General features: G+C 46.3%; 1 protein-coding gene, 1 long non-coding RNA gene, 1 other non-coding gene and 1 pseudogene across 4 annotated transcripts; 1 reads left to right on the forward strand and 3 right to left on the reverse strand.

Annotated features, from left to right (window-relative positions):
- Nucleotides 1–144: 144 nt before the first annotated feature.
- On the reverse strand, nucleotides 145–14,319 carry VHL (von Hippel-Lindau tumor suppressor). 2 transcript variants are annotated; one of them, XM_055260574.2, is made up of 3 exons: nucleotides 13,844–14,319; nucleotides 9,048–9,170; nucleotides 145–6,162 (listed from the first exon to the last, which is right to left on the reverse strand). In XM_055260574.2, exons 1-3 carry the CDS (start codon nucleotides 14,181–14,183, stop codon nucleotides 5,984–5,986), a joined length of 642 nt encoding a protein of 213 aa, XP_055116549.1. In that variant the 5' UTR covers nucleotides 14,184–14,319; the 3' UTR covers nucleotides 145–5,983. The 2 variants fall into 2 exon arrangements, with proteins under 2 accessions (XP_055116549.1, XP_055116551.1); XM_055260576.2 differs by lacking the exon at nucleotides 9,048–9,170 and having other exon boundaries at nucleotides 13,844–14,278.
- On the forward strand, nucleotides 11,019–11,517 carry LOC129471663 (uncharacterized). The gene is made up of 2 exons (XR_008653682.2): nucleotides 11,019–11,102; nucleotides 11,418–11,517. It is a non-coding gene; the product is annotated as an uncharacterized lncRNA (long non-coding RNA).
- A 483-nt stretch (nucleotides 14,320–14,802) lies between the features above and the next one.
- LOC129471762 (uncharacterized) lies at nucleotides 14,803–14,900 on the reverse strand (annotated as a pseudogene).
- A 6,476-nt stretch (nucleotides 14,901–21,376) lies between these two features.
- On the reverse strand, nucleotides 21,377–21,480 carry LOC129471763 (small nucleolar RNA U13). Its single transcript, XR_008653723.1, has one exon. It is a non-coding gene; the product is annotated as a small nucleolar RNA U13 (small nucleolar RNA).
- Between the last annotated feature and the right edge of the window lie 1,297 nt (nucleotides 21,481–22,777).

Genomic DNA, 22,777 nt, shown 5'->3' on the forward strand with positions numbered 1-22,777 from the left:
AACAGGTTTCAAAACTCTCTGAAAGAAGAAGTGCCTGGTTAAAACACCACACAACACACCCTGCCTATTTCCTTTACTCAGCACCATTTAATGTATTAAAGAACAGCTTAAAAAAAAAAAAAAACTTAAAATAGGAACTTCACAGTCTCTTAAGAGCGATATATTTAATACATTCACAAGACTCGAAATGAAAAACAAACATTATTCATGCTACAGGTTTTCAATTTTCCTTGGACAACACCAAAAACACAGTACTCAAACTGCATGGTTTTTTTTGTTTTTTGGTTTTTTTTTTGAGATGGAATTTCACTCTTGTTGCCCAGGCTGGAGTGCAATGGTGTGATCTTGGCTCACTGCAACCTCCGCCTCCCGGGTTCAAGAGATTCGCCTGCCTCAGCCTCCCGAGTAGCTGGGATTACAGGCGCCCACTGCCATGCCTGGATAATTTTTGTTTTTTGTTTTTTTTTGAGACGGTGTCTCACTCTGTCGCCCAAGCTAGAGTGCAATGGCACCATTTCAGCTCACTGCAAGCTCCGCCTTCCGGGTTCATGCCATTCTCCTGCCTCAGGCTCTCGAGTAGCTGGGACTACAGGCGCTCACCACCATGCCTGCCTAATTTTTTCTATTTTTTAATAGAGATGGGGTTTCACCCATGTTAGCCAGGATGGTCTCAATTTCCTGACCTCGTGAACCACCCGCCTAGGCCTCCCAAAGTGCTGAGATTACAGGCGTGAGCCACCGCGGCTGGCAATTTTTGTATTTTAAGTGGAGATGAGGTTTCACCATATTAGCCAGGCTGGTCTTGAACTCCTGACCTCAGGTAATCCATCCGCCTCGGCCTCCCAAAATGCTGGGAGGTGGCATGAGCCACCATGCTCGGCCTGCATGTTTTAACAAGAGGAACATGAACTATCATTCTGACACAAAGACAGCTTAAAAAAAAATAAAGCCGGCTGGACGTGGTGGCTCACACCTGTAATCCCAGCACTTTGGGAGGCTGCGGTGGGCGGACCACGAGGTCAGGAGATCAAGACCATCCTGGACAACATGGTGAAACCCCGTCTCCACTAAAAATACAAAATTAGCCAGGCATGGTGGCAGGCGCCTGTAATCCCAGCTACTCAGGAGGGTGAACCAGGAGAATCACTTGAACTCGGGAGGCGGAGCTTGTAGTGAGCAGAGATCACACCACTGCACTCCAGCTTGGGCAACAGAGCGAGACTCCATCTCAAAAAAAAAAAAAAAAAAAAAAGGACTATTTGTTGAATGTTGAAAGAAGGAGCTAAAATCAGTTGAAATTTGGAGTAGAAGGAAAACTGTGGAGTGTCTCCTTCACTTCACTCTGATTTGAATTTTTTTTTTTTTTTTGAGACAAAAGTATCGTTCTGTCACCCAGGCTGGAGTGCAATGGTGTGATATCAGCTCACTGCAACCTTCGCCTCCTGGGTTCACGCGATTCTCCTGCCTCAGCCTACTGAGTAGCTGGGATTACAGGAGTGCGCCACCATACCCGGCTAATTCTTGTACTTTTAGTAGAAATGGGGTTTCACCATGTTGGCCAGGCTGGTCTCGAACTCCTGACCTCAGGAGATCTGCCCACCTTGACCTCCCAAAGTGCTGGGATTACAGGCGTGAGCCACCATGCCCAGCCTGATTTTTTTTTTTTTTTTTGAGGCAGAGTCTTGCTCTGTCCCCCAGGCTGGAGTGCAGTGGCGTACTCATGGCTCACTGCAGCCTCCAATTCCTAAACTCCAATGATCTTCTCACCTCAGCCTGCCAAGTAGCTAGGATTACAGATGTGTGCCGCCATGCTCATTTTTTTTTTTTTTTTTTAATTTACAGAGCTATTTTAATTTTGACAAAATCAGTATCTAAACAGTCTCACTACAGTGTTTAAATACATTTTAGGAAACGGTCTCTCAATACTAATTTTACTATTAATGCTTAGGCCTTCATTATTTTCATTGATATTATATACAGAATTTTGCTTTGCACTTAATATTTGCTTTCATAAACAACTTTGTAACTGAGTGTTTGCCTCCTAGAGGTAAATTTTCTGGGATTCCAATCATAGTATCATTTTTATCAAGTAATTTTTTTCCTTCTAGCACTTACTGTGTTTATCCCAACATTAAATATTATATAAACCTTAATTAACTTATTTTTCTTCATTTAAAATTTCTCACCAGTTGTCTTAAGTAAACTTTAAAAATATTAATTTAGAATTTTAAAATTCTACATGAAGTCATGAGATGTCTATTATCTCTTTTCATTCAACAGATTTAAAATGAAAAATATTTTGAATTGTTTATATTCTTTTAGGACTTAAAAGTTAAGAATAATATTTTCAAACCAATTTATACTTCTATTGAACACATAATTCCACCTAAACATATAAAAATAATTTAATACTAAGTATACAAGGTCTGAAAGTACATCGTGAAAAAAACAAACAGAATAATGCATACTTTGAACTTTAAAAATCTATTAGTAACGAGCTAAGTTACTCAAGAGTTAAACATATTTGCGAAATAAAATACCCAAATATTAAAACCATTCCACATGCTAAGTAGAAACTTAAATTTTAAAACTTTTTTACCTGGATATCTAAACTAAGTAGAGGCTTTGCTTGGTGTCATTTAAGTCTCCAGCTGAAAATGAAACAAAATCAGAGCTTTCTTTAAAAACAAAGAAAGGACAGAAGGGAATGTTGAAAAGTATTTGCTGAACTTCTTAGTAAAATCTAAAATAACTGCCTCCCTTGGGGATAAATGCCTTTCAGTTCTTTGTGCAGAAAATCAGCCAAGAAAGTAACCAGGGAAAATGGTTACCAAGGGAAATTTTTTTTTTTTTTTTTTTTTTTTTTTCAGTGATAATATCTCAATCCTCTATTTGACAAAGAAGAGGGAGAAGGAAGAGGAAGAAAAAGAAAGTGGGATAAAGGATCAGAAAGGGAGGAAAATAGAAAAAATTAGAGTATGACTCCAGGGTAGACCTGTTTTGTTGTCATTGAGTTGGTTGGTTGGTTTGTCTGTTGTATTCTTCATGTTTTGCCAAGTTGGCCAGACTGGTCTTGAACTCCTAGCCCGAAGTGATCAACCCGCCTCGCCCCCCAGAGTGCCGGGACCACGGGCGTGAGCCACCACGTCCAGCCCCCACATTGCTTCTGGCCTCCGTGGTAGACCTCCCAGACGGAGCGGCCAGGCAGAGGAGCTCCTCACTTCTACCCAGACACGGGGCGGCCGGGCAGAGGGGCTCCTCACTTCCCAGACGGGGCGGCCAGGCAGAGACGCTCCTCACTTCTTCCCAGACGATAGGTGGCCGGGCAGAGGCGCTCCTCACTTCCCAGACGATGGGTGGCCGGGCAGAGGCGCTCCCCACTTCCCAGACGATGGGTGGCCGGGCAGAGGCGCTCCTCACCTCCCAGACGATGGGCAGCCGGGCAGAGGCGCTCCTCACCTCCCAGACGATGGGTGGCCGGGCAGAGGCACTCCTCACTTCCCAGATGGGGCAGCCGGGCAGAGGCGCTCCTCACCTTCCAGACGATGGGTGGCCGGGCAGAGGCGCTCCTCACCTCCCAGACGATGGGTGGCCGGGCAGAGGCGCTCCTCACCTCCCAGACGATGGGTGGCCGGGCAGAGGCACTCCTCACCTCCCAGACGGGGCGGCCGGGCAGAGGTGCTCCTCACTTCTTCCCGGATGGGGCGGCCGGGCAGAGGCGCTCCTCACTTCTTCCCGGACGGGGCGGCCGGGCAGAGGCGCTCCTCACTTCCCAGACGATGGGTGGCCGGGCAGAGGCGCTCCTCACTTCCCAGACGATGGGTGGCCGGGCAGAGGCGCTCCTCACTTCCCAGACGATGGGTGGCCGGGCAGAGGCACTCCTCACCTCCCAGACGGGGCGGCCGGGCAGAGGCGCTCCTCACTTCTTCCCGGACGGGGCGGCCGGGCAGAGGCGCTCCTCACTTCTTCCCGGAAGGGGCGGCCGGGCAGAGGGCTAATTTTTAAAAATTTTTTGTATAGGTGGGTTCTCACTATGAGCCCAGGCTCATCTTGAAGTTCTGGGCTCAAGCAATCCTCTGACCTTGGCTACCCAAAGTACTGGGATTACAGGCAGGAGCCACCATGCCAGCCATCACTCTCATTTTTGAGCATAGGAATTGTGCCCAAAGGCTAGGATAAGGAATTAAGATGCATGCCAAGAAATACCCTCAAACATTAATTATAAAAGGAAGACTATACTAATGTTTGTGAAAAGCTTATAATAACATAGAGCAATATTTAAGTTATAAAGTTAAATGAAAAAGTAGGGTATAAAACTGTATAAACAATACAATCTCAACTGTGTAAAAACCAACCAAAATATGCCCTAAAAAGGCTGAAAGGAAATAGCTCAAAATGTTAACGTGGTTGTATTTAAGAAGTGTATCTAATAGGGATCTTTTTTCTTCCTTTTTAGTTTTCTGTCTTTTCCAAATGTTTCTCTACTGGGGAGATTTTTAAAAAAGCTATTAGGGAAGTAGTAGAATAAAAATGGGGAAAAAAAAGCTATTAGTTACAAAAAATTGAGTCTGATAGAAGTATTGAATTTGAGTTAATGAATTTAAGTCTAGCCTATAAGAATTTGTACATTTAGAAAACTATGAAACATTCCAGGCTACTCCATGAATCCACTGGTAGGACCAGAGATTGGAGGTGGAAGTGCCACCTGGTCCTGCCTGATGAAAAATGCTGAATCAGCCAGGCGCGGTGGCCCACACGCCTGTAATCCCAGCATTTTGGGAGGCTGAGGTGGGCAGATCACCTGAGGTCAGGAGTTTGAAACTAGCCTGGCCAACATGGCGAAACACTGTCTCTACTAAAAGTACAAAAATTAGCCAGCGTGGTGGCGGACGCCTGTAATCCCAGCTACTCAGTAGGCTAAGGCAGGAGAATCGCGTGAACCCAGGAGGCAGAGGTTGCAGTGAGCCAAGATGGTGCCACCGCACTCCAGCCCCGGTGACAAGAGCCTCTGCACTCCAGCCCCGGTGACAAGAGCGAGACTCCATCTCAAAAAAACAAAACAACAACAACAAAAAAACCCAAATCAATCAGGAATGTCACATATTTACAGAAAGGAACAGAAATACTCACATTTAGCAAAAACTTATTTGCCCATTAATACTATAATCAAACATGCAGATTTTCTCCTATTTTCTGTGCAGATGTCAAGTTACAAAAATGCTATTATCACAACTGTAGAAAGTCAATCCTAGTTTAGAAACAGTAATAAAACAGCACTTCAACAAGAGTGGACCGAGAAAAGTGCACAACTTAGAAAATTATAAAAAGTGCTTCCTATAAAAATGATTCCCTTTAAGACATTTGTTCACTGTACACATTTTAAGGTCCCCTCTCCCACACCCCAATAAAAATAGAGGCAGAACCTCTAAGCACTTTCTAACAAAGTGTCCCCTGGTTTGTTCCTCTGACAAACCCTGACTGAAGGCTCATGATGTACAGGCACTGGGGTCTCAAAGAGGAGAAAGACTTGTCCCTGCCTCAAGGATGCCTCAGTCTTCCCAAAGCAGGAGGCAGACAAGTCACAAACCACTACGGATGTAGAATGGATGTATTATACATCCATTAAAAGCAGATGTCAATGCCTTCTTAAAATTAAACGATATGCTGCAATTGCCACTGAATTACTTATACAAACCTCCTTACATACAAGCTGTCCTGACTTACTAGGAAGCAAAAATGCCACCACCTTCTCCTGATAAATACTTCTCTAATGGGCAGGCATTAAATTACATTTTGTGATGTTTGCCCCTAAACACCGCAACGCCTAGTATGTCAGTTAACTTTCTTTTAAGCAATGGTGCCTATTTTACTCTGAGAATGAGACACTTTGAAACTGAGGAAGGAACCAGTCCTGTATCTAGATCAAGACTCATCAGTACCATCAAAAGCTGAGATGAAAGAGTGTAAGTTTCAACAGAAATCTTCAATCTCCCATCCGTTGATGTGCAATGTGCTCCTGCGTCAGCCGCTCCAGGTCTTTCTGCACATTTGGGTGGTCTTCCAGATCTTCGTAGAGTGACCTGACGATGTCCAGTCTCCTGTAATTCTCAGGCTTGACTAGGCTCCGGACAACCTGGAGGCATCGCTCTTTCAGAGTATACACTGGAAGGGCAAAAACCAAATCCTCAGTGGCAGACTAGGGTCTCAGTACAAGGAATGAACAAGAGGCTTTGCCAACAACTACTTTTACTACTGATGGATCTCATTTTAGGTTAAAGAAAAAAAGTGAGTGCGTGTATGTGGCAGTGTGTTATGCTGATGGCCCCCTATGGACACCTCATGGTGTTCATGCCTCTGTTTAGTAATTTTGCCTTGAAATGGGCTAGGCTTGTGATTGCTTTAACTAACTGAATGTGGATGAAGCCACACTGGCAATTCTGGGCCGAAGCCTTAAAAAGGCCTGTCGACTTCTGCTTTTATACTTTTGAAAGCCCTGAGCTACCCTGCTAGAGAGACCACATAAAGAGGAACAGGCCCTGGCCAGGCATGGCGGTTCATGCCTGTGATCTCAACACTTTGGGAGGCCGACGTGAGTAGATCGCCTGAGCTCACGAGTTCGAGACCAGCCTGGCAACATGGCGAAACCCCGTCTCTACAAAATATACAAAAAATTAGCTGGGCATGGTGGCACATGCCTGTGGTCCCAGCGACTGTGGAGGCTGAGGTGGGAGGATCATTTGAGCCCTGGAGGCAGAGGTTGCAGTGACCTAAGATCATGCCACTGCACTCCAACGTGGGTGACAGAGTGAGACCCCCATCTCGAAAAAAAGAAAAAAGAGAAAAAAAAAAGAGGGACAGGCCCAGCCCCCAGCTGCCAGCAAAAGGCAGCCACACCAATGGCTACCACCAGCAGAGTAACTGCCTAGCTGAGCCCAGCCTGGACTACAGAATTATGAACAAATAAAATGGTGAGCTGGGTGCGGTGGCTCATGCCTGTAATCCTAGCACTTTAGGAAGCTGAGGCAGGCAGACTGCCGGAGCTCAAGAGTTCAAGATCAGCCTGGTCAACATGGTGAAACCCCTGTCTCCACTAAAATGCAAAAAATTAGCCAGGCTTGGTGGTGCACACCTATAGTCCCAGCTACTGAAGCAGGAGAATTGCTTGAACCTGAGGCAGAGGTTGCAGTGAGCCAAGATCACACGCCACTGCACTCCAGCCTGGGTGACACAGTGAGACTGTGTCTCAAAAAAAAAAAAAAAAAAAGGGTGGTTCTTAGTTTTGGGGTGGTAGTCACAAAACACATAACCTAAACAATGTGTACTTAGAAAATCTAGTACAACTGAATTGGGTATCCCAATTCCTATTTTACACTCACTGGAAACATACTCTTTAAGGGTATTCTATAAGGCAAATTTACCAAATTTAACTCAGCAATGCTCATTTTTATATATCTACTTCCTTAAAGCAGGATCTATACACACATATTAGTTTGAGTCCTATGAAACCCATGTATTTGGGGGGTTTGTTTTTTTTTCTTTTTTTGAGACAGGGTCTCACTCTGTCACCTGAGCTGGAGTGCAGTGGTGTGACCATGGCTCACTGCAGCCTCAAACTTCTGGGCTCAAGGGGTCCTCTCACCTCAGCCTCCCAAATAGCTGTGACTACAGGCATATGCTAAGATGCCCAGGTAATTAAAATTTTTTTTTTTTTGTGGAGCTGGGGTCTCACTCTGTTGTCCATTCCAGGCTGGGGTCTCACTCTGTTGTCCAGGCTGGTTAAGAACTCCTGGTCTCAAGCAACCCTCCGGCCACAGCCTCCCTAAGTGCTGGAATTACAGGCATGATTTCAGGCATGATTAGAGGCATGAGCCACCACACATTGCTGGTCTTCAGTGAGTTTTTTTTTTACCCACAGGAACATCAGTTTATCAGGGTTTACCTTGATAAAATCATTGGAGCTTCAAACAAATAGCGAAGTATTATACCAATCTTCAATGATTAAAAAAAAAAAAAAAAACCAGGCTGGATGCGGTGGCTCATGCCTGTAATCCCAGCACTTTGGGAGGCTGAGGTGGGTGGATCCCCTGAGGTCAAGAGTTCAAGATCAGCCTGGCCAACATGGTGAAACCTCGTCTCTACTAAAAATACAAAAATTAGCCAGGTGTGGTGACAGGCACCTATAACCCCAGCTACCCAGGAGGCTGAGGCAGGAGAATCACGTGAACCTGGGATGCAGAGGTTGCAGTGAGCTGAAATCGCACCACTGCACTCCAGCCTGGATGACACTGTGAGACTCTCTAAAAATAAAAATTAAAAAAAAAAAACACCTCTGACTGGCACTGTGAGCTTGATTGTGTTAAATTAAAAATACATAGGCCAGGTGCTGTGGCTGACGCCTGTAATCCCAGCACTTTGGGAGGCTGAGACGGGCAGATCATGAGGTCAGGAGATGGAGACCATCCTGGCTAACACGGTGAAACCCCGTCTCTACTAAAAATACAAAAAATTAGTGGAGTGGGTGGCACATGCCTGTAGTCCCAGCTACTTGGGAGACAGGAGAATCACTGGAACCCAGTAGGCAGAGGTTGCAGTGAGCCGAGATTGCACCACTGCACTCCAGCCTAGCCAACACAGCGAGATTCTGTCTCAAAAAAATAAAAAAACATTAGAAGTCAACAACAAATAAGCCAAAATATCTCATGCTCTACACATTGTTCTCCTGGAACTCCAAGGCACAATTCGGCCAGGGAAACAAAAGGCATTCATAATTCTATAATTCTACAAAACTAACCTATGATATGGTACTTTAATTTCGCTTGTCTCTTAAGAGCCCAAAGTGCTTTTGAGACACCATTAACATCTTTAACACAGAACATACAAATACATCACTTCCATTTTATTTATGGTAGAGAATAGGATACAAAAAGATTGGATACCTTGCCTGCTATCAGGCAAAAATTGAGGACTGGGCTTAATTTTTCAAGTGGCCTATCCTGTACTTACTACAACAAACAACCTTATCTTTTTAAAAAGTAAAACATCAGTACCTGGCAGTGTGATATTGGCAAAAATAGGCTGTCCGTCAACATTGAGAGATGGCACAAATAATTCAGTTTGGTTAACCAGAAGCCCATCGTGTGTCCCTGCATCTCTGAAGAGCCAAAGGTGACCTATCAGGACAAGCAAAGGTTGTTAAAGAGCCACACTGGTGGCCGGGCGCGGTGGCTCACGCCTGTAATCCCAGCACTTTGGGAGGCCGAGGCGGGCAGATCATGAGGTCAGGAGATCGAGATCATCCTGGCTAACGCGGTGAAACCTCGTCTCTACTAAAAATACAAAAAAATTAGCCGGGTGTGGTGGCGAGCACCTGTAGTCCTAGCTACTCGGTAGACTGAGGCAGGAGAATTGCGTGAACCCGGGAGGCGGAGATTGCAGTGAGCCGAGATCGAGCCACTGCACTCCAGCCTGGGCAACAGAGCAAGACTCCATCTCCAAAAAAAAAAAAGAGCCAGACTGGTCTGAGTCAGGGCACCTATTTTCTCCATTTCCCCTGACCTACACAAAAAGCTTACCTCTCATTCTGCTTAAATATCATACAAAGCCCTTCTAGTAACATTATCTCAGTCAGTCCTCACAACAGATCCATTTACAGATGTGAAAACAGGTCTGAGAGGGGAAGTGACATGCTCAAGGTATAAGACAATAAGCAAAGAGCACATACTTGAAGCTCTAAATCCCATGCCCTTTCTGCTACCATGGTGGAAAAGGGAAGCCTAGGTCAAGTACGTGATTGCAAATCACAGCAAACCCTGAAAATTAAAGAGAGAAAGCCACTGACTCCTCAAATCAGTGCTTCTCAAAAACAAGGAAGTGCAAAAACACGTCGAGAGAAAATTCATCAAACCCTAAGATCTGTGCATTTTACTGTATGTAAATTATACCAGAATTTTCTTTTCTTTTTTTTTTTTTTTTTTTGAGACGCAGTCTCAAAGAAGCTGAGAGCTGACGATCTCAGTCTCAAAGAGCTGAGAGCTGACGATCTCAGCTCACTGCAAGCTCCGCCTCCCAGGTTCATGCCATTCTCCTGCCTCAGCCTCCCAAGTAGCTGGGACCACAGGTGCCCACCACCACGCCTGGCTAATTTTTTGTATTTTCAGTAGAGACAGGGTTTCACTGTGTTAGCCAGGATGGTCTCGATCTCCTGACCTCGTGATCCGCCCACCTCGGCCTCCCAAAGTGCTGGGATTACAGGAGTGAGCCACTGTGCCCGGCCCAGAATTTTCAAAATACATATATCACATACAAAAGAGGGCAGGAAGCAAGCCTCCAGCCCTAAGATTCTGTTTAAGGAAGGAGGAGGTTGTCTCAGAATAAATATAGCACTTGTTCCTCGGGGCATAAATTTACTTACAGATTTGGTGGGAAATTTTAAGAAATGTAAACTGGTAATTTTTTAAATTTTGGTAAAATATACATGAAAGTTACCATTTTATTTATTTATTTAGAGACAGAGTCTTGCTCTGTTGCCCAGGCTGGAGTGTAGTGGCACAATCTTGGCTCACTGCCACCTCCGCCTCCCAGGTTCAAGCAATTCTCCTGCCTCAGCCTCCCAAGTAGCTGGGACTAAACAGGCGCATGCCACCACGCGCAGCTAACTTTTGTATTTTTAGTAGAGACAGGGTTCCACCATATTGGTCAGACTAGTCTTGAACTCCTGACCTCAGGTGGATCCACCTGCCTCAAACATTTACCATTTTAACCATTTTTAAATGTACAATTCAGTGCATTAAGTACCTTCAAAAGTAATTTTCTTTTTTTAAGAGATGAGGTCTCTATGGGTGCAGCACACCAACCTGGCACATGTATACATATGTAACAAACCTGCACGTTGTGCACATGTACCCTACAACTTAACGTATAATAAAAAATTTAAAAAAATAAAAAAGAGATGAGGTCTCAGCCTGGGCAACATAGCAAGACCTGATCTCTACTAAAAATAAAAATAAAAAAAGAAATTAGCCAGACATAGTGGAGCATGCCTATAGTCCCAGCTACTTTGGGAAGCTGAAGCTCTGGGAGGACTGCTTGACCCTGTGTTAAGGGTGCAACGAAGGCCGGGCGCGGTGGCTCACGCTTGTAATCCCAGCACTTTGGGAGGCCGAGGCTGGTGGATCACGAGGTCAGGAGATCGAGACCACGGTGAAACCCTGTCTCTACTAAAAATACAAAAAAATTAGCCGGGTGTGGTGGCGGGCGCCTGTAGTCCCAGCTACTTGGAGAGGCTGAGGCAGGAGAATAGCGTGAACCCGGGAGGCGGAGCTTGCAGTGAGCCGAGATTGCGCCACTGCACTTCAGCCTGGGCGACAGAGCGAGACTCCGTCTCAAAAAAAAAAAAAAAAAAAAAAAAAAAAAAAAAGGTGCAATGAGCCGTGATCATGCCACCAAACTCCAGCCTCCACACTCCAGCCCGGGCAACAGCAGGACACCCTGTCTCAAAAAAAAAAAAAAAAAAGACAAGATACAGAGACAGGGTCTTGCTATGTTACCAGACTAGAGTACAGTAACTATTCAGAGGCACCATCATAGTTCACTGTAGCCTCCAACTCTGGGCTCAGGTGATCTTCCTGCCTCAGCTTCCCAAGTAGCTGGGACTAAAGGCAGGAATGTGCCCTGCTAATTTTTCAAGAATTTTTTTTTTAAATACAGACAGGGTCTCACTGTTGCACAGGCTGGTCTCCAGCTCCTGGGGTCAAGAAATCCTCCTGCCTCAGCCTCCCAAAGTGCTGAGATCACAGGCATGAGCCGCTGCACCCGGTCTCAATAAATTTTTATATTAAATCGGGCACAGAAAAATTTTGGAGTAAAATACAAAATTCATACAATTTCCTATATAAAATAGGAGCCTACAGAAATGTTGATCCCTGGAAATATTGTGTTCTTCATGTAACATTAGAAGTCTGGTGTAAAAGTGTATTAAGTATACCACCCTCCAGGAAGAAAAGATCTATGAGGGTCCTTGCAAAAATCCTTTGAAAAGATTAAGTGACACTAGGACTACTTCTTTGCTTAAAGGCCATGGGAAGATTACTGCCTGCACCTTAGGTAAGGCCTAGTTATTCCTCACCTGGGTTTTCACAACTACCTAACTGCTTCCTCGACAGCAGTCTTTCCCTTCCAAACCACTTGGCAACTTGGGTGAGCTTTTCAGTATGTAAATCTGACAACGTCATGTCCCTGCTTAAAAACTTTCGGCCAGGCGTGGTGGCTCACGCCTGTAATCCCAGCACTTTGGGAGGCCGAAGCAGGCAGATCACGAGCTCAGGAGATGGAGACCATCCTGGCCAACATGGTGAAACTCTGTCTCTACTAAGAATACAAAAATTAGCTGGGCATGGTAGTGTGTGCCTGTAATCCCAGCTACTCGGGAGGCTGAGGCAGGAGAATTGCTTGAACCAGGGAGTCAGAGATTGCAGTGAGCCAAGATTGCACAACAGCACTCCAATCTGGGACAGATCCAGACTCCACCTCAACAACAATGACAACAACAACAAAATATATATATATATATATACAGAAAAACTTTCAAAGGGCTGGGCACAGTGGCTCACACCTGTAATCTCAGCACTTTGGGAGGCCAAGGCGGGTGGATCATCTGAGGTCAGGAGTTCGAGACCAGCCTGGCCAAAATGACGAAACCCCCGTCTGTACTAAAAAAAAAATTGGCCAGGCGTGGTGGCGCACACCTGTAATCCCCGCTCCTAGGGAGGCTGAGGCAAGAGCACCACTTGACCCCAGGTGGCGGATGTTGCAATGAGCCACAATCGCACCACTGCATTCTAGCTTGAGCCACTACACTCCAGTTTGGAGAGCAAGACTCCCATCTCAAAAAAAAAAAAAATTTTTCAATGCCCCCATATTCCTAGGGGTAAAATCACCTTTTGAGCGTCCTCTCCCAAGACTCCAGGCCTCAACGTACGCATGTCTAGAACCTCTTACCTAGGGCTGGCTAGCTCCTACTCCATCCAGCTCCCTTCCTTCTCTGGGAAGTGCTCCTTAACTGAAACCACACAACTGCAACCCCTCCATCTCCCAGCAGGCAGGTAGGTCAAGCTCCCACGCCACACACGCTCGTGGCTCAGCTCTTCCCGCACCAACATGACCCTGGCTTGTTCCTGTCTGTTTATGCATCTCTCAGTCTCCCCAGGAGGAATGTGTTCTCCATGAGGGCAGGGACTACGCAGAACTGGCCCACTGGAGTCATCAGGACTGAACAGATGGGGTGTTAAGGATGGAGCTTTTCTTTTAGGGGAAAATACACGTGGGGCGGGGGGCGTGGGGGAAGCCACCTTCAAATGCAAACTACTCGGCCTTATAAAGAATGCTCTGGGCCGGGCGCGGAGGCTCACGCCCGTAATCCCAGCACTTTGGGAGGCCGAGGCGGGCGGATCATGAGGTCAGTAGTTCGAGACCAGCCTGACCAACATGGTGAAACCCCGTCTCTACCAAAAATATAAAAATCAGCCGGGCGTGGTGGCGCGCGCCTGTAATCTCAGCTACTCAGGAGGCTGAGGCAGGAGAATCGCTTGAACCCGGGAGGCGGAGGCTGCACTGAGTCGAGATCGCGCCACTGCACTCCAGCTTGGGCGACAGAGCGAGACTCCATCTCAGGGGAGAAAAGAAAAAAAAGAATGCTCTGATGCTTGAGAACAGCGTCACCCTGGATGTGTCCCGCCTCAAGGGGCCTCAGTTCCCCGTCTGCAAAATGGACCCCGGGGCGGTAGAGGGGCTTCAGCAGACAGTGCTATCGTCCCTGCTGGGTCAGGCCTAAGCGCCGGGCCAGTACCTCGGTAGCTGTGGATGCGGCGGCCCGTGCCAGGCGGCAGCGTTGGGTAGGGCTGCGGCTCGCCGTCGAAGTTGAGCCATACAGGCAGCACCACGCGCGGGCTGCGATTGCAGAAGATGACCTGGGAGGGCTCGCGCGAGTTCACCGAGCGCAACACGGGCCGTGGCCGCCCGGCCTCCATCTCCTCCTCGGCGCCCAGTTCCTCCGGGCCGGACTCTTCCGGGCCGGACTCCTCGGCGCCCAACTCCTCCCCGCCGTCTTCTTCAGGGCCGTACTCTTCGGCGCCTGCCTCCTCCGCGCCTACTTCGGCCTCGTCCCAGTTCTCCGCCCTCCGGGGCATTCCCGCCGCGGCCCAGACCACCCGGGCCGGACGCCGCGGGATTCGCGAGCCGGACGCGGGGCGGAGCTGCGTGCGCGCTCCCGAGTCGACCTCTATAGTCTTCGCGCGCGCTCGGTAGAGGATGGAACCCGCTAGCGGAAATAGCTGGTCGGAGGCTGTGCGCGTGCGCAAAAGGATCCTCCAGCACCAGGAGCCGTTCTAACGGAGGCGGAGGCCGAACGGAGGCGAGGCTAGGCCAACTCGTTACTGTATTTCCACTATAAATTTTTTTTTCACCCCTCTAAGGTTTGGTTTTTATTTTATTTTTTTTGAGACAGGGTCTCACTCTGTCGCCCGGACTGGAGTGCAGTGGCGCGAGCTTGGCTCACTGCAGCCTTGACCTCCCTGGCTCAAGCGATCCTGTCGCCTCAGCCTCCCAAGTAGTTGGTACTACAGGCGCGCACCACCATGCCCGACTAATTATTTTGATTTGTTGTTTGAGACGGAGTCTCGCTATGTTGCCTAGGGTGGTCTCGAACTCCTGGGTTCAAGTGATCCTCCTGCCTTGGCCTCTCAAAGTGCAGGGATTATAGGCCTTAGCCACTGTGCCTGGCGGACTAACTGAATTTTTTTTTCTTCATGTCAGTCGCGCAATGTGCCGATGTCATAACAAGGTTCGAGGGTGGCACATCTCACACGGGAACACCCAATCATCACGCTTATAAACTACAAAAAGTCAACTAACTGAATTCTTACAAGGCATGGGTGATTAGTAAAAAGGGAAAAATAATTAGACCTACTGTGTGCAGAGCACTCTGGTGGAAATTGGAAAATCAGATATTTAGGGCAATTAAAACTACAAACAAACGCTCATGAACTTTGTTCATTTTACAAATATTTATTAAGGCCCTACTATGTACCACCTATGGTGATAAGTGTTGAAAATATTGTAAAAACCGGTCATGTTTCCGGCCTTCACTGTACTTCAATAAAAGGGTCATACGGTAATCAATCACACAAATAAAATTGCAACTATGGCCGGGTGCAGTGGCTCACGCCTGTAATCCCAGCACTTTGGGAGGCCGAAGTGGGCTGATCACGAGGTCAGGAGTTCGAGACCAGCCTGACCAACATGGTGAAACCCCGTCTCTACTAAAAATACAAAAATTAGCCCGGCATGGTGGTGAGCGCATGTAATCCCAGCTACTTAGGAGGCTGAGGCAGGAGAATTGCTTGAACCCGGGAGGCAGAGGTTGCAGTGAGCTGAGATTGTGCTACTGCACTCCAGCCTGGGTGACAGAGTGAGACTGTCTCAAAAAAAAAAAAATTGCAACTGTGACTAGTACGTCAAAAAGAGACAGGGCACTATAGAAGGCTAAAGATCTGGGGGTCAAGGAAGACGGTACACAATTCTGTGTAATTAAATGTTCAGTGATGTGGGATGGACTCAAGTGGAGAAGCAGCTCAGAAAAAGAAGGGTTCAGAGAGTTTTATATTAGTTAAAAATATTTTTTTTTTAGACAGTCTCGCTTTATCACCCAGGCTGGAGTTCAGTGGCTCGATCTCAGCTCACTGCAACCTCCATCTTCTGAGTTCAAGCGATTATCATGCCTCAGCCTCTGGAGTAGCTAGGATTACAGGTGTGTGCCACCACACCCGGGTAATTTTTGTACTTTTAGTAGAGACGGGGTTTCACCATGTTTGCCAGGCTGGTCTCGAACTCCTCACCTCAGGTAATCTGCCTGCCTTGATTTTCCAAAGTGCTGGGATTACAGATGTGAGCCACCATGCCCAGCTCAAAAATACATTTCAAGTAGAAAGAAAAAATCTATCAAGTGCCAGACATTGTGCTAAGCATCCCACATGAATTAAGGCTATGTCATTATCTCCATTTCACAGCTAAGAAAACAGAAGGGTGTATAAGAATCTGAAGGCCAGGCACTATATGCCTGTAATCCCGAGACTTTGGGAGCCTGAGGCGGGTGGATCGCTTGAGTCCAGGAGTTTGAAACCAGCTTGGGCAACATAGCAAGGTCCTGTCTCCATAAAAAATGAAAGAATTAAGGCCAGGCGCGGTGGCTCACGCTTGTAATCCCAGCACTTTGGGAGGCCGAGGCGGGTGAATCACGAGGTCAGGAGATCGAGAACACGGTGAAACCCCGTCTCTACTAAAAAATACAAAAAATTAGCCGGGCGTGGTGGCGGGCACCTGTAGTCCCAGCTACTCGGAGAGGCTGAGGCAGGAGAATGGCGTGAACCCGGGAGGTGGAGCTTGCAGTGAGCCGAGATTGTGCCACTGCACTCCAGCCTGGGCGACAGAGTAAGACTCCGTCTCAAAAAAAAAAAAAAATTGAAAGAATTAGCCAGGCATAGTGGCGTGCACCTGTAGTCCCAGCTACTCAGGAGGCTGAAGCAGGAGGATCACTTGAGCCTGGGAGGTTGAGGCTGCAGTGAGCCGTGATCATGCCACTGCACTCCAGCCTGGGCAACAGAGCCAGACTGTGTCTCAAAAAAAAAAAAAAAAAAAATGTGAAAAGGGTAGTCAAAATGCTGGATCACAGAGGCTCATCACCTGATGCCTTAGGAGAAAATGACAGTATGAGTGAACCTCAGGAGTTGGACATCTCCACAAAAGCACTGACACCATGAACCTAAGTAATTTCGCCTAGGGCTGTCCTTGACAGCTCACTACACAGAGATGGTGTATCCTGGTGGCCTCCAGCAGGATTAAGTGACCAGCAGTGATGCTGGAACCCCAGCTACATTAACAACATGAAAACATTGTAGAGAAAAATTCCAAAGTAGGCCAGACGCGGTGGGTCACACCTGTAATCTCAGCACTTTGGGAGGCCGAGGTGAGCAGATCACTTGAGGTCAGGAGTTCGTAACCAGCCTGGCCGACATGGTGAAATCCCATCTCTACTAAAAATACAAAAAATTAGCCGGCATGGTGGCCCGCGCCTGTAATCCCAGCTACTCGGGAGGCAGAGGCAGGAGAATCACTTAAACCCCGGAGGCGGAGGTTGCAGTCAGCCCAGATAGCACCATTGCACTCCAGCCTGGGCAACAAAGTGAGACTCCATCTCAAAAAATAAATAAATAATAAAAATAAAATAAACCCCAAAGTAGGACTTCTGTTAATCAAATTACAATGGCTCAGAGCCATCATAATTCACAAGATTCATGCAAACATCCCCTCAGTTGTACTCCCATGCTAGCGGGTGAAATATAACAGTTTAATATTACAGAAATGCCTACATCCCTAAAATGAAACCAGTTGTTTAGATAAATGCAGGCTTTGAGATTGCAAATAATGTTTCAAAGATCATTTAAGAGGAAGGGGTGGCCAGGCACAGTGGCTCATGCCTGTAATCCCAGCACTTTGGGAGGCCAAGGTGGGTGGATCACTTGAGCTGAGGAGTTCGACACTAGTCTGGGCAACATGATGAAATCCTGTCTCTACAAAAAATTAGCTGGGCATGGGTGCACCTGTAGTCCCAGCTACTCAGGAGGCTGAGGCTGGAGGATCACCTGAGCTCAGGAAGGTCAAGGCTGCAGTGAACTGTGATCGCGACACTGCACTTTAGCCTGGGTAACAGAGCGAGACTGTCTCAAAAAAAAAAAAAAAAAAAAAAAAAAGTTGCAGAGGAAACATGTTTAGAATATACTAAGTAAAACCACAGGCAAAATTGTTCTTACAGTACACTTTTCATTAGGCAAAAAGACATATAGAAAAGAATAAAAAATACAATGTCTAAAGACAATTGGTGGGTCGGGCGCAGTGGCTCACGCCTGTAATCCCAGCACTTTGTGAGGCCGAGGCAGGCGGATCACGAGGTCAGGAGATCAAGACCATCCTGGCTAACACAGTGAAACCCCTCTCTACTAAAAATACAAAAACAAAATTAGCCGGGCATGGTGACGGGTGCCTGTAGTCCCAGCTACTCAGGAGGCTGAGACAGGAGAATGGCGTGAACCTGAGAGGCAGAGCTTGCAGTGAGTGGAGATGGCGCCACTGCACTCCAGCCTGGGCAACAGAGCGAGACTCTGTCTCAAAAAAATAAATAAATTAAATAAGACAACTGGTGACTTTTTCTATCTCCTTTTCTGTCTTTTCTAAATTTTCTCTAAGGGGGATATATTTTGCCTTGTTTGTATGTCGACCAATTAAAAAATACAAGTAGAATAATAAAGCAAATACTGATAATCTCATGACATGTAATTAGCATGTTGTCATATTTACTTCCTTTGTTTCCAGTTTTTACAGTGAGCTGAGATCGTGCCACTGCACTCCAGCCTGGGCGACAAAGTGAGACTCTGTCTCAAAAAAAAAAAAAAACCAGAATATCTTGTCATCCCCAAAACTCCTTCATGGTCAAACCCTGCTCCCACTTTTAATCCCTGGCAACCACTGATCTGTCTGTCTTCTGTCCCTATAGTTTTGCCTTTCCAGAATGTCACACAACAAAATCATATCATATGTAGCCTTTTGAGTTTGGCTTTTTTTCACTTAGCATAATGCATTTGAGATTCATCCAAGTTGTAGTATATAACAACTTACTCATTTTTATTGCCAAGGGTATTCCACACTATCTACTTACCAACTGCAAGCTATTGGTTTGTTTCCAGTTTTTAGCAATTATAAAGCTGCTATATACATTTGTATACAGGTTTCTTGCAAACATAAGTTTTGTTTCTCTTGGGTGAGAATCACCTAGGAGATTGCTAGGTCAAATGGTAAGTACATGTTTAACTTCATGAGAAATTGCTAACCTGTTTCACCCAGAGCAGTTGTATCATTTTGCATTCTCACCAGCAATGTATGACTGTTCCAGTTGCTTCACATTCTTGTCTACAGTTGGTATTATCAGATTTGAGGTTTTGTTCTTTTTTTTTTTGAGACGGAGTCTCGCTCTGCCGCCCAGGCTGGAGTACAGTGGCACAGTCTTGGCTCACTGCAACCTCTGCCTCCCGGGTTCATGCCATTCTCCTGCCTCAGCCTCCCAAGTAGCTGGGACTATAGGCGCCTGCCACCACGTCCAGCTAATTTTTTGTATTTTTTGTAGAGACGGGGTTTCACCATGTTAGCCAGGGTGGTCTCAATCTCCTGACCTCGTGATCCGCCTGCCTCGGCCTCCCAAAGTGCTGGGATTACAGGCATGAGCCACTGCGCCTGGCCTGGGGTTTTGTTCTTAAAAAAAAAAAAAAAAATTTAGCCATTCTAATTGATGTATAGTGGTATCTTATTGAGGTTTAATTTGTACTTCTCTAGTGACTAACAATGTTGAGCATCTTTTCTTTTTTTTTTTGGAGACAGAGTCTCGCTCTGTCACCCAGGCTGCAGTGCAGTGGCGCGATCTCCGCTCACTGCAAGCTCCACCTCCCGGGTTCATGCCATTCTCCTGCCTCAGCCTCTCGGAGTAGCTGGGACTACAGGCGCCCGCCACCACGCCCGGCTAATTTTTTGTATTTTTAGTAGAGACGGAGTTTCACCATGGTCTTGATCTCCTGACCTCGTGATCCGCCCGCCTCGGCCTCCCAAAGTGCTGGGATTACAAGCGTGAGCCACCGCGCTCGGCCAGCAATTTTCGAATATACATTATTTATTGACTATAGTCATCATGCTGTATAACAGATGTCCAGAATATATTCCTCCCAACCAAAAGGGTGACTTGTACCCTTTGACCAATATCTCCCTGTTTCATCTCAACTCCCCTGGCCCTGGCAACCACCATTCTACTCTCTGTTTTTGTGAGTTCAACTTATTTTACTGATTGATTGATTGATTGAGACGGAGTTTCGCTCTTGTTGCCCAGGCTGGAGTGCAATGGCACAATCTCGGCTCACCGCAACCTCCGCCTCCCGGGTTTAAGCGATTCTCCTGCCTCAGCCTCCCGAGTAGCTGGGATTATAGGCATGCGCCACCACGCCTGGCTAATTTTGTGTTTTTAGTGGAGACAGGGTTTCTTCATGTTGGTCAGGCTGGGCTTGAACTCCTGACCTCAGGTAATCTGTCCACCTTGGCCTCCCGAAGTGCTTGGATTACAGGTGTGAGCCACCGCACCCGGCCAATTTATTTTAAAGATTCCAGCCGGGCGTGGTGGCTCACACCTGTAATCCCAGCACTTTGGGAGGCCAAGGCGGGTGGATCACGAGGTCAGGAGTTCAAGACCAGCCTGACCAAGATGGTGAAACCCCGTCTCTACTAAAAATACAAAAATTAGCCAGGTGCTGTGGCAGGCGCCTGTAATCCCAGCTACTCGGGAGGCTGAGGCAGAAGAATCGCTTGAACCCAGACGGCAGAGGTGGCAGTGAGCTAAGATCACGCCACTGCACTTCAGCCTGGGTGATAGAGTGAGTCTCTGTCTCAAAAAAAAAAAAAAAAAAAAAATTCCACATATGAGTGAGAACATGCAGTATTTTTCTTTTTTCTTTTCTTTTTTTTTTTTTTTTCTTTTTTTTGAGATGGAGTTTCGCTCTTGTTGCCCAAGAGGAGTGCAGTGGCGTGATCTCGGCTCACTGCAACCTCCGCCTCCTGGGTTCAAGCAATTCTCCTGCCTCCGCCTCCAGAGTAGCTGGGATTACAGGCGCCCACCACTGCGCCCGGCTAATTTTGTATTTTTAGTAGAGATGGGGTTTCGCCATGTTGGCCAGGCTGGTCTCAAATTCCTGACCTCAGGTGATCCGCCCATCTTGGCCTCCCAATGTGCTGGGATTATAGGCGTGAGCCACCGTGCCCAGACCACATTTTCTTTATCCATTCATCTGGCAATGGACACTTGATTCCATAGTGTGACTATTGTGAATAGTGCTGCAATGAACATGGGAGTGCAGATATTTCTTCAAAATACTGATTTTCATTTCCTATGTATATATATCCAGAAGTGAGATTGTTGGATCACATGGTAATTCCATTTTCAGTTTTGCCAGGAACCTCCATACTGTTTGCCATAATGGCTGTACTAATACACATTCCCACCAAGAGCCTGGGAGGGTTCTATTTTCTCCACATCCTCACCAACACTTATCTTTTGGCCATTTAATGTCTTCTGTTGAGAAATGTCTACTTAGGTCCTTTGCCCATTTTAAAATTGTTTCCTTGCTATTGAGGTCCTTATATATTTTGAATATTAACTCTTTATTGGATGTATGATTTGCAAATGTTTTCTCCCATTCTGTAAACTGCCTTTTCACTGTTTTTTTGCTTCTTCTCACATCAGATAGGCAATGTGTTGACATCATAACAAGGTTTGAGGGAGGCACACCTCACACGTGAACATGAAAATCCACTCATCATGCTTATGAACTATGAAAAAATCTGTTGTATTTTGTTTGCCATTCTTGTTTATTTTTTTATTTTTTATTTTTTTTTGAGATGGAGTCTCAATCTGTTGCCCAGGCTGGAGTGCAGTGGCGCAACCTTTGCCTCCTAGGTTCAAGTGATTTTCCTGCCTCAGCCTCCAGAGTAGCTGGGATTGTAGATGTGCACCACCACAACCAGCCTATTTTTGTGTCTTTAGTAGAGACGGAGTTTCACCATGTTGGCCAGGCTGATGTCGAACTCCTGACCTCAGGTGATCCACCCATCTTGGCTTCCCAAAGTGCTGGGATTATAGGTGTGAGCCACCGCACCCAGCCTGTTTTTTATATTCAAGATGTCAGTGCAAATATTTCATCCATTTATTTAGCTGTTTTCTTACTGCTGAGTATTAATAGTTCTTTATATATTTATTGAAGCCAATTGTTAATGCTTTTCAAATGCATGTGTATGTCCATAATGTATATGTGGTGATATATTACTTTTACAATGGTAAACAAACAAACACAACAATAACAACAACAAAAACCCAAACATCATTTCCATGTACAATACAGTTTTGGCCTATGGTATCTTTATCATGCAGTGAAGTTGATACTGCATTGCTCCTTTGTGTATGTTGCGTTTTCCTGAGGTTTTTCTGCAAATGTCATTCTAGTGTCTTTTGCTTTGAGAACATGCAGTGAATAAATGACTACACTATAAGCTCCATAAGCGTAGAAACTGTTTCTCATTTTATCTCCAGTGCCTCACACATAATAGACATACATTGTATTTAATGCTAATAAACAACTTCTTAGGCAAAATGTTTGTGAAAGCCACACTGAAGCATTTATCATTTATTGAATTGAAATGTTCCATTTCATTTATTTATTTACTGAGACAGGGTCTTGCTCTGTCACCCAGGCTGAAATGCAGTGGTGTGATCTTGGCTCACTACAGCCATGACCTCCTGGGTCCCACCTCAGCCCCATGAGTAACTGGGACTACAGGCATGCACCACCACACCCACCTAATTTTGTTTTGTTTATTTTTTGTGGTGGAGGTCTCTCTGGGTTGCCCAGTTTGTCCTCAAAACTCCTGGGCTCAAGCAATCCTCCCATCTCAGCCTCCCAAAGTAATGGGATTACACGAATAAGCCACCACACCTATCCAATAAAATTATTATTATTATTTTTTTTTTGAGGTGGAGTCTCGCTCTGTCGCCCAGGCTGGAGTGCAGTGGCGCAATCTCGGCACACTGCAAGCTCCGCCTCCCGGGTTCACACCATTCTCCTGCCTCAGCCTCCTGAGTAGC

This window comes from Symphalangus syndactylus, chromosome 21 (genome assembly GCF_028878055.3).
Source record: "Symphalangus syndactylus isolate Jambi chromosome 21, NHGRI_mSymSyn1-v2.1_pri, whole genome shotgun sequence".
NCBI classification, from domain to species: domain Eukaryota; kingdom Metazoa; phylum Chordata; class Mammalia; order Primates; family Hylobatidae; genus Symphalangus; species Symphalangus syndactylus.

Bases quoted from the DNA above. Each gene is read 5' to 3' on its own strand.
- VHL (XM_055260574.2), bottom strand. From the start codon at position 14,183: ATGCCCCGGAGGGCGGAGAACTGGGACGAGGCCGAAGTAGGCGCGGAG. The intron at 9,171-13,843 runs GTACTGGCCCGG...TTGTCCTGATAG, and splicing joins CCGCATCCACAGCTACCGAG to GTCACCTTTGGCTCTTCAGA. The intron at 6,163-9,047 runs GTACTGATGTTT...TTGCCCTTCCAG, and splicing joins TGCCAATATCACACTGCCAG to TGTATACTCTGAAAGAGCGA.